The sequence below is a fragment of the Dasypus novemcinctus genome, chromosome 13 (assembly GCF_030445035.2).
Source record: "Dasypus novemcinctus isolate mDasNov1 chromosome 13, mDasNov1.1.hap2, whole genome shotgun sequence".
Taxonomy (NCBI): domain Eukaryota; kingdom Metazoa; phylum Chordata; class Mammalia; order Cingulata; family Dasypodidae; genus Dasypus; species Dasypus novemcinctus.
In genome coordinates this window covers 38969815-38980777 of record NC_080685.1, presented here as the reverse complement: position 1 = coordinate 38980777, position 10963 = coordinate 38969815, and the positions used below count along the sequence as shown (strand labels likewise).

The 10963-nt window shown below is 43.9% G+C and overlaps 1 protein-coding gene and 1 long non-coding RNA gene across 3 annotated transcripts in view; one reads left to right on the top strand and one right to left on the bottom strand.

Moving 5' to 3' along the window:
• Positions 1 to 10963, top strand: part of LOC105744825 (uncharacterized) — a 75823-nt gene that overhangs the window by 24106 nt on the left and 40754 nt on the right. The gene's annotated exons all lie outside the window — the stretch shown is intronic.
• On the bottom strand, positions 4138 to 9158 carry FCRLA (Fc receptor like A). Of its 2 annotated transcripts, XM_058310008.2 has the most exons (6): positions 9023 to 9158; positions 7211 to 7228; positions 6784 to 6978; positions 6199 to 6465; positions 5412 to 5696; positions 4138 to 4593 (listed from the first exon to the last, which is right to left on the bottom strand). In XM_058310008.2, the coding sequence occupies exons 1-6, from the start codon at positions 9153 to 9155 to the stop codon at positions 4298 to 4300; spliced, it is 1194 nt and encodes a 397-aa protein (XP_058165991.1). In that variant the 5' UTR covers positions 9156 to 9158; the 3' UTR covers positions 4138 to 4297. The 2 variants fall into 2 exon arrangements, with proteins under 2 accessions (XP_058165991.1, XP_058165992.1); XM_058310009.2 differs by lacking the exon at positions 7211 to 7228.

The following is a 10963-nucleotide window of genomic DNA, read 5'->3' as shown; positions in this document are numbered from 1 at the left end:
TAAACACCCACAACCCAGACCTCAGCCCCTTTACCAGATTCCACAAGAAATACAATTACATCTGTACTCATATGTGCTGTATAGTTCTCCCTGAAGTTCTCTGGAATCTCTGGTAGATCATATAATACAGTGCTCAGGATTTGACTTGAAAATTTTCCCACTCAGCATGTCTTTATTCTAGGCTGTCTGCCTAGTTGGATTTTTTTCTCCTTCCTCTGGCCTGAATTTCTAATTTTTCACCCCTTTACTATACAGAGAAATTTAACAATACTGTTTTTTTGAGCAATTCTTTGAAGCCTTAATTGGTACAGTTCTGAACAAGACATGTCATCATCCAATAAAAATTCTGGTGTCATGATGACGATCACAATGCTGCTGCTGACGGCGATGAGACCCGCTTAGTTCGAGTGAGCGCCTTAGCCTGTGGCAGGCACCATGCCAAATGCTTCACCGTATCACTTCATTTCATCCTCACAATGGCCTTTTGAGGAAGGGTTATTATTATCCTCATTTTACATATGAGGAAACTGAAGTGGTGGAGCTGGGATCTGAATAGAAATGTGTCTCCCTCTCTTTTCTCTTTCTCTCTGTCCGTCTCCAGTTGTCAGGGATTCAAGTGTTGCTCATGGCAGACTGTCATCATTGTTCTTTGCAAGTCTCCTCTCTTGTTTTACTTTTTTTTCACCTTCATCCACGCTGCCATTCTCCTCCCATTGCATAAGCACCACATCATTCAATGTTTAAATTTTTCCTTGAATAGTTGTATCCTTGTATAATTGTATCCTTGTAAATTGTATAAATTTATCCTTGAGGAATATTTAGTGCTATTTTATATGTGTTAATTTACATAAATGTTTTCTTTAGATATTATTTTCTCTTACTTTACAAAATCAACCCCATATTTTTAAGATTTGTTCATGTTACTGTGCACGCATCTCATGCATTGCATCTGACAAACACTCCATGGTGTCCACTGCACTTTCCTGGTCCGTTCCCTTAGTGAGGAGCACCCTGGTTGCTGCCCAACCCTTAGTGCCAAAAACAATGCCACGATGAACATCTTGGTACATGTTGCGAGGGCTAAGTGAACCCAGATAGGTGAAGAGCCTAAAGCAAGCTCTGGTATATAGGAGGCAACATATAAATTAGTGATGATGATGAGATGATGATCCCCTACAGACCTGAGGAAGTGTTTCTGTGGAACATATATCTGAGAGTGGGATTGTACAGTCATGATCATGAATTAGATGCATATAAATTTCAAAACCTAGATTTAATCTATTAGCAAGTCCTAATGACTCTACCCATTTACATATATCTTCCCATAGTTATTTCTTTACCCAATAGCCAGAGAGACACTTTAAAAATATAAATCATGTTCTGTTACTCTCCCTCAAAGTCCTTCAAAGGTGCCTGGGAGAGACTGTAAACTACAACATAAAGTATAATCCATGCTGTGGAGCAGTGCTCCAAAATGTACTCATCAAATGCAATGAATGTACCATACTAATGAAAGAAGTCGTAGATGTGGGAGAAATGGGGAATGTGGGGAGTGGGGTAAATGGGAACCTCTTATATTTTTTAATGTAACATTTTGTGTGATCTATGTATCTTCTTAAAAATAGATAATAATTTTAAAAATCCAAGCACTTTCCCATGTTTAACAAAGCCCTGTATATCGGGCCTTTGCCTGACCCCTGACCTCATTTCCAATGATTTTCTTTCTCCTTCATTTTGCTTTATCCACATTGTGCTTCAAACACAGTTTCTGGAACATTCCATTCTTATTCTTGATCCAGGACCTGACTTGTTGTTCTCTCTGCCTGAAAGATTCTTATTCTTCTCTACAATCTTTTGTAAGTCATCACCAGTGAATGGTAGAGCAGGGCCAAGTAAATATCCAACTGCAGTCCATGTCACTGGAGCTATAATTAGGAAAATTATTGGATAGGAGGGGTCTCCAGCTCAATGTGGAAGTTTAGGGTTTTTCAGAGGAAGTAATATTTAAGCTGGGTCTTGAAGGTCAAGAGAGAGTTAAGGAGATATGGAGAACCCCTGAAACTTCAAGTCAGTCTTGTTACTTCAATCAAATATCACCTCCTCAGAGAGACCTTTATTAATCACCCTATCTAAAATAGCATCCCCTTGCCATTGTTCTCTGCACTCTTACTTTGCTTTCTTTTTCTCCAGAGCATTTAGCACTATCTGACATTTTACTATTTGCTTGTGATAGATTTCTCCCATTAGGATGTAAATTTCCATTTCTCTCTTGATGGACAATTGGACTGTTTCTGCCTTTTAGCTATTGAACTCATGTTTTAAATATACACACTGGTTGATAGAGACGTAGTTACAGATGTTCGTATATATGCATAGATATACAAAGACATATTGTCTTAGTTTTCTAAAGGCTGCCAATGCAATATACCAGAAATGAGGTGGCTTTTATAATGGAAATTTATTAAGTTAAAAGCTTATAATGCTGGGAAGCGGATTTGGCTCAACTGATAGAGTGTCCGCCTACCATATGGGAGGTCCAGGGTTCAAACCCAGGGCCTCCTGACTTGTGTGGTGAGCTGGCCCATGCGCAGTGCTAATGCATGCAAGGAGTGCCATGCCACACAGGGGTGCCCCCCACATAAGGGAGCCCCATGCATGTGAGGAGTGTGCCCCATAGGGAGAACCGTCCAGTACAAAAAAAGCACAGCCTGCCCAGGAGTGGCGCCGCACACAGGGAGAGCTGATGCAGCAAGATGACGCAACAAAAAGAGACACAGATTTCCAGTGCCGCTGACAAGAATGCAAGCGGACACAGAAGAACACACAGCAAATGGACACAGAGCAGACAACTTGGGGGTGGGGGGGTGTAGAAGGGGAGAGAAATAAATAAAAAATAAATCTAAAAGAAAAAAAAGGTTATAATGCTGAGGCTGTGGAAATGTCCGAATCAAGGTGTCATCAGAGATGCTGTCTCACCAAGTTGCAGCTGTGGGTGAACAGGCACATGGCAGGACATAATGGCAGCTTAGCTGGTCTCTGCCTTCTCCTCCAGGCTTACTTTCTTCCCAAGCTCAACTGTTGGCAATCAGGTTCATCTCTCCCCTCTCTTAAGGGCCCTTCTGTCTGCCTCTCGGGGTCCTCTTTTGTGCCTCTGTGCTTCACTCATTCCAGCCTCCAGCTTCTGGGACCTTTCTCTCAGCCTGTCTCTGCAGCTTCTTTTCTGTGTGTTTCTGCATGTTTCTCCCCTTTATAAATGTCCCCAGATAAAGGATTAAGACCCAACTGGGTCATGCCCTACAAAAGTGCTCTGATCAAAAGGAAGTTCCCTTAACTGAATTTCATCAAAGTGCTCCATCTACAAGGAGTTTACATGCACAGGAATAGATCAGCTCTAAGGACACAATCTTCTGGGATCCACCCAGTTTCAAACTGCCATACAGAGCAAGAAACATTCATAGATATGGTTTAAGATTCCATATTGAAACTAATCTCTAAGAAATTACTCCTTGCATCCAAGAAAATATCCACACTTATCTTAAAATACTCCTCCCTTTTCCAACTACATATTGTGTGGGGCTGGATTTTCTTCATAAACTGCAACTGAAAAAACATATGGCAATAGATGACCTGCAGAAGCAGATATGAGAATCCTTCTATTAAGTCAGATATTAAAAAGATTTGTAAACCTATAAAACAATACCACTACTGTCTTAAGAGTATTCTTAACCTCCAGTCTGGCACAAACCAAGACATATAGTAGAGGCAAACTAAATACCAGAATGTAATTAATACTCACTGAATGAGGCTGGGAGAAGAGAGGAAGTAGAAGGAGCAAAGCTCACTCCAGAGTCCAACATCTACTTTCCATTAGGCTGGAGTTTTCCAACCTTGACATTATTGACATTTTGGACCAGCTAACTCTTTCTTTGGGGGAGATGATCTGTGCATTATAGCATCATAGGATCCCTGGTTTCTACTAACTACATGACAAAAACACTCCTATCCCCACTCCCAGTGTGACAACTAAAAATGTCTCCCTGGGGACAAAATTCACTTCTATTGCTTCCCTTTAAATACTTAAAATACTTTCTTTAAAAAGAGAGAGAGAGAACACAATTACAGCTAAATTCTGACAGCTATTTTGTACACATTTATTTATTTACATTCATCTATCTCCATTATTCTAATAAAACACTGAGGCAACCTTTAAAATAATGTGTGAATACAAATGCATTCTCTTACTGCAGAACGGAAAGAGGGGGGGCGTTTAACAATACTGTAGATGAATTGTTCATTTTTATTCAGAAGCAGACTTTGTGGTCTCAGGTGTCAGGCGGCCAGATAAGTCCCTCAGCTCCATGATCATGTGACCAAGGAGAACTCTCACCTCCTGCATGTGTTTGAGAAGAATGTCCATCTGGTGATGGAGGTGGGGGTCTGGCACCTTCAGAAGAGAGAGAAAGCATGGGTCCTCTGAAGAAGGGGTGGGCAGAGGTGGCGGAGGCCCTGGAGGCTCTGTAGGAGTAGTTTCTGAAGCAGCTGGTTTCTGAGAAGCTGGATTCAAGGTGGGGGGTGCAGCAGATTTGGAGGGACCTGGATTAGGGGGCAGGAGGCACATACAAGAGTGAAGTCTGACTCTGGCCTTGCCCTCATCTCCCTGGTTAATTTTTCTTGTTCCCTGGAAGTGGCTGTGAGGCCCAGTGAAAGCAGAGGCTTGAGGACTCTATCTCCCTTCTGGTCCAAATTCAAGTCTGAAATTTGGTTACCTCTGTTTGAAAGTCTTCAGTGATGAGGCCTCATCATTAGACAGCAATAACTATTAACCAATTCCTCTTCTCTCCAGGCAGAATCTAATTCCCTGGCTAGTTCAACCTCTTCATTTTATGATACTAGTCTAATTCCTCGTCCTCATGTCAGCCTTCATATTTTTAAGGACACCTGCTGGCTCCCTGAGTCACCTTCTCTTCTGGACAAACATGTCTAGTCCCTTCCATTATTTTTATATGAGGTGCCTTCAAACCCCCTCATCACCCTGGACATCTCCTCTGACTATATTTCAGGTCAAGTACAGTCTTCTCAGTAGGGACCCCCAGAATTGAGCACAGATTCCAGAGTATCCCATCCTCTTTCTAGATCTTATAAATGCCCAGAGATTATATTGGGAGCCTAAAGTCTGTGGGAAGCAGCTGTGGAGCTGGCTCAGGTCTTGGTTTCATTAGGTATACACCATGGTCTGATGGAAATAGTCTCCATTTGTGCTTCCTTCCACCACCAGGGACTTATTGTTCTTGCCTCCTCTGTTCCTTCTTAGCCTGCTGACACTGAACTCCAGTTAATGGGACCAATAACTCTGTCCCCTCTATTCTTCATACACACCAAACAGACTGTGACATATATACACACGAACTCACCCCGCACCCTTATCTCCAGCTGAGGGCTCTGTTTCCAAACTTGGTCGTCATCAGTGGCTGCCTCACACCAGTAGGACCCAGAGTGCTCCTCTGAAGCTGTGGGGATCTGGAATTCTGAGGAGAGGCCCCTGCTGTGCACTGCCCTTCCGTCCTTGTAGAAGGAGAAGAGGAGGTGGGTGGCAGACCTCTTCAAGGGCAGCTTTGTCTGACAGCTCAAGGTCACTGGACTTCCCTGTTGAGGCTCAGCTGAGGGTGTGGCTCTGAGCACTGGGGCTGGAAACAATTCTGGGAGAGAGATAGGTGCGAAAGAAGAGCTCAGCCATCCTACATTTGCGTGGAGCTATGATAGGCAAAAAAAAAAAAAAAAAAAAGTCACACTTCCCTTCCCCTATTTCCATCAGGAACGGACTCGCTTAGAAAACTTCCATTTTAACCTTTCAAGTACTCCCCCCACCTCACATCCCATCCCTCTGCTCTCTTTCCATGTAAACAGGAATAGAAGAGATCCTGAGATGAACAAATCTGGGAATAATTCAGATACCCAATCAGTGAACTCTGGAGAGCATAGGTCTGAGCAGGTAGGAAACATGCTGGACTCTGAGTGGGGCAAAATAACTTGAAAAGGCAATGCTGGGGTCCCACTCCTCCTGAAGGTCATCTAGGGTATTGTCAGCAACCTGCTTGAGCCTTCAATGATCTTGTCACCTCCAGGTTAAAGAGAGATAATTTTGGACTCCTTGTATCTCCCACCTGCCTCCATCAGCAAGACACTGGCTCTAGTTCTCACCTTGAACTGTGATGGTCACAGCAGATGCTGTTTCTGGGATCCCACGGCCTGGGCCACTGAAGATACCACTGCAGTGGTAGGATCCACTGTCTGCTTCTTGCACCACAGCAATGGAGAATTCCCTGTTAGGTCCTGGGGGACCCAGGGCCAAGCCGTCTCGATAGAAGGTAACCTGGGTCAGTGGCCAGTCTTGCCAGGCACGGCAGTACAGAACCAGTGGGTCCCCTTCAAACACAGGTTTGCCTGGACCTTGGAGGATCAGCCAGTCTGTCACCAAGCATAAGAACTGAGAGTCACCCCTCGCCTCCTTTGGGAGCTGCCCCAGTGCTTCTCACAAACAGACCCCTTTCCCTAAACTTTTTCTGAGGGCCCAGGCAACTCTCACCCCTGCTATGATTGCAGAACAACTTCTCTAGAGCCTAGCACTGATGACCCCCTGACTACTATGGGCTGAAGCCAAGGAAGAAAGTGTCTCTTCCCATGGCCAGTGTCCTGGGGTCACCTTCCTGAGTTGGCTGTGGGGCTGGAAGGAGGGATGTAGGGAACAAGAGAAAGAGCAGTGTTCCAGCCTGCCCAGAACCTCACCATAGGACACAATCAGATGGAAGGGTTCACTGAAAGTATAGCCCTTGACCTCGAAGTCATCTTCTCCTGGGCTGTCATCGGTGTCCTGGGTGCTGACAGATCCAGGGGCTGTGACACTTTCACACTGCAGTGACTCAGAACTGGCGGCCGAAGAGGGCATGGCCCAGGGAGAACCAGGAAATGTTGCTGCTGGGACTTGGAGAACGAAGACAAGGAATCACTCTCCAGAAGGATTCCTCCCTGTTCTAGGGAAATCATCCTTTTCAGAGTGAGGGAAGGAAAACTCAAAATCTTTTTCTAAGAGATCCATATGGATCTCTCAGAGGGATTGTTTCATCATTGGTTCACTGGCTTCTTGGTGCTCTCAGAGAACAGACTGTGGTCTGGGGGAGAAGGTGGGGTAAGAGTGGCAGAACAGTGAACTTACCAGCATGGCATCCAGCTTCTAGTGCAGGAAATTGGAGGCACCAAATACAAGGATAGCCCCACAGCAGGCAGAGATAGGCCAGGAGGGAAAGGGAGATGATCCAGATGTTAGCATTCTTTGGGTCTTTACCATGTGCCAGACACTGCTAGGCACTTGTATCCATTACCTTATTTAATCCTCATGATTTCATTCCTATTTTATAGATCTTAAAGAAACAGTCTTAGAAAAGTAAATTAACTTACCCAAAGTTCCATCAGAAAGTAAGGGATGGAACAAGAAAGTCAAGTGTATCTGAATCCAAAATCTGTGTTCTTTTTACTTGACTTCAGACATGATCTACTTCAGTCCTCAGAACTTCCTTGGGGTTTCTCTCCCAAAACTCATTTGGCACTTCAGTCTTGAATATGTTATCTTCCATAGCTCTAAGTACCTGACTGTGTCTGTCCTCCTTCATGTGCTCCCCCTTTCAGCTCTTCATCTTCAGATATCTCTACCCTGTTGTCCTCTGTCCCTTGAACTTTTCCTGGTGATATCCCCTTTCTATGTCCTTCCCTCTACCCCACAAGTCCCTACTCCCAGACTGTACTGGTAACTGTGGAACAATTCTTTGCCTTTGGGTTGAGATTCAGAGCTACAGATTTCTCACTGCCCACCTTCAATCAAACTCTCACTAACATGACTGATGCAGGCAAAGAGAGTTCCCTCCCCATGACTGCTCCTAGTCCCCCTTAATCCCCTCTCCCTCCCATTTAACCTCACGGTCACTTCACATGAGCTCACGTCTTCACTCTATCCTTTCAGGCCCCACTTACCTTTACTCCTTCCACCCTCAATGGTCCAGTACTCTTCTTTGACTTTGTAACTTCCCTTATTAAGGCCCGTCCCTACTTCCTAATTCTCACCACATCAGTACCAGCTGCTTTCTTTAGAGCTTCTCTAAGCTCCCTTGACTACTCTGCTACCTCTTTTCAGTTCCTCAACTATCACTCACCTGGACTTGGCCTCCTCTCCTTTTTTAAAATAAAATATTGTTGGGCCACTTCTACATACCAATAAACTTTGTGTGGTAGGTGTTATTCTCATTTTAAAAATGAGAAAACTAAAGTTTAGAGATACAAAAGTGACTTGTCCAAAGTAGAAGAGGGACTTGAAGCCAGAGTATCTGATTCCAACTCTGGAGTTTTTAGACACAGAACCACTGCTGTCTCTTAATACAATCATCTAGTCCTGTTTCTATACGTTCAATAAAAACAGTTTAAAAAATTAATGGGCAGGGACAATGCAGTTGCTGAGAGTTCAAAGATAAATAAGACAAGATTAAAACGAACAAACAAGCAAAGTCTCAGTTTAGTGGAAGACTCAGGCATATAGAGGCTATTTCAGCATAAGCCCAGCTAGATAAGAACTAAAAAGTATGCAGTGGCCCAGTCGAATTGGAGGTTATTGCACCCTGGCCAAAAGTGATCCCAGTGGAAGCCACATGCAAGCAATAAAGAGTGAGTGAGGTGTGAAAGTGGAAATAGCAAGTACACATGACTCTTTCAAGAAACTTCTCTGAGAAAAAGGAAGAAAAGAGTTGAGATTATAGCTACAGAGGGTATCATAGATAGAATGAAAAAGGCTTGAAGAATATTAGTCAGAAAGAGCTGCTCAATCCTGCCATCCAACTCCCTTATATCTACCCTTCACATGCCACCTCAACCCTGCTTCTTTGGAGGGCCAAAGCTAGTTCATGTTTCTTTCTATGGGATCCTTTCTCCAAAGTCAGACACATCTCCATTCCCATGCCAACATTCAAAACATTTGACTTACCCAGTAGCATTTGAACTGCCCAGAGCATAGCAGGGGAGAGGTAGGGAGCCCAGAATGTGAGGACACAACCCAGTTTCATGGTGACAGTGTTTGAGGCTCTTGCAACCTCCAACACACTGATTTTCTTCAACATGAAACCTCTCAAATTAGAAAAGAGGAAATAAATTTAACTGTCTCATCTCCTTGCATCTGAGGTCTATTTTCAAGCTTATGATTGGCTTTCATCATTCAGATTTGGCCAGGTTGATTCCAGTGTCATCTGCATCATTAGGATAGTAGATGAAATGATAGTACTCTCAGTATTTCAAGAATCCCTCACAGAGACAGAGATTCTTCAAAGCATATAACTATGCCAGTTGGCCTTCATATATAATCTGGGAAAACTCAATTCAATAACCAGTCATTTTTACTGGTGATGAAACTGAGGATAGGAGGTGGAAAATTGCTTGAATGCCACACAGAAAATCACTGGGAAAGCAAGCGTGAGAATTTAAGTGTCCTACCCCATCCTGCTCTGGGCTTTACATGTTCCTACTGACTAGAATGTAACAAAAGAGAAGGGGGAGAACACTGATAATGGAACCAAGTCAGATATCAGATTAGTCCTTTACAGGCTCCAACCACCCAAAGCCTATACAAATTTGTACACCAATTTCTCTAGTCCCATGTCTCAGCTCTGTTTTTGTAGCACAGCTAAGGATATGCAATCTCAGTGGAAATCTAAGTATGAAGCAGAGAGTCCCCTGGGAAAGAGGAGAGGAGAAAAGAAAACCAATTTCTAGAGGACTCAACAACAAACCCAGGGCTCAGACTCATGGTCAAAGCTCTAGCTGCTGATCCTGAGGAAATTAGAGACCAGAGGCATCCGATAGCTTGAGAAACCTGAGGAGACTCAGAAATAGGGGCGATAGGGAGGCCACAGCATCTGTTCAGTTCTAGGTGGCCTTGTGAGAACCAGTGTCTCTGCCTTCAAGTATTTACTGTTCGACTGAGGCCTCTCCAATGGCAGGGCGCATGCCTATTTTCACAGTGAACACACCCCTTCGCCTTCCACAACACCCACCAGGCCCCCAGTTGACTATCTGGAGATGTCTAATAATGGACAGGAGCCCTCAAAAATGAGGGCAGTAGTTCTGCTCAAAGACAGAGGGAAGGACAGCATGACCCTTCAGCAGTGCAGAAAATACAGATCAGAGCAGACACATCAGAAAAAGGGGTATGAGAATAGATATTTCTCACTCTAAAATAAGCACATAGAATAAATTTTCCATTATCTGAAAGGCATATGTTTTTGTGTGGTTGGCCCCAGGGAATCTAGGGGGGTGCTGAAAATGGGTGTGGGGGAGGCAGTGAGGCAGTAAACCTTGCAGCTGATATGATATGAAAGACCCAGCAGCCTTAGAAGAGGAAGAAAATCTAAGCCAGCCCCAAGTCAAAATTAACTGGATGAAATGTATTTAGATTGACCTCTACCCCACCACCATTTGTTTTCACTCCTAACACATAGAATGTCTTTAAGGGACTTCTAAACCAATCACAAAATCTTTCCCTAATTTCAAGTGACCCCTTCTCCATAACTGTCCTACCATAGTGCCAACACCCACTCTGCACTCTCAACACAGAAACCAAGAAGGACTCTGAAGATCTGGGTTGAAGCAGTCATGTGCTTTACACTTACATTCTCACTAAGCCTCTGGGAAACTTTGCTCACTTGTAAGTCTGATTAATGAACTATTAGGATAAATGTGATTCACTGGGGAAAAAGCTAACTTGGGTCTTATGGAGACTTAGATCCAAGTTATGGGAGTTAGCTCCACCATCAGGACAATCCTACGATACTTCAAGGAGATGGGGCAAGTGCCTGCCCTTATCCCATCCCAAGACCAATTAGACCTTGGATGTTATCCCCAGCTGCTCTTGGCTTGTCATCAGTGGGCTGGT

Coding starts and splice junctions, on each gene's coding strand:
- FCRLA (XM_058310008.2), bottom strand. CDS start 9,155: ATGTTGAAGAAAATCAGTGTGTTGGAGGTTGCAAGAGCCTCAAACACT. Junction 5,697..6,198: donor TGTGACCATCACAGTTCAAG/GTGAGAACTAGA, acceptor TCTCTCTCCCAG/AATTGTTTCCAGCCCCAGTG. Junction 4,594..5,411: donor GCTGGAGATAAGGGTGCGGG/GTGAGTTCGTGT, acceptor CCCCTAATCCAG/GTCCCTCCAAATCTGCTGCA.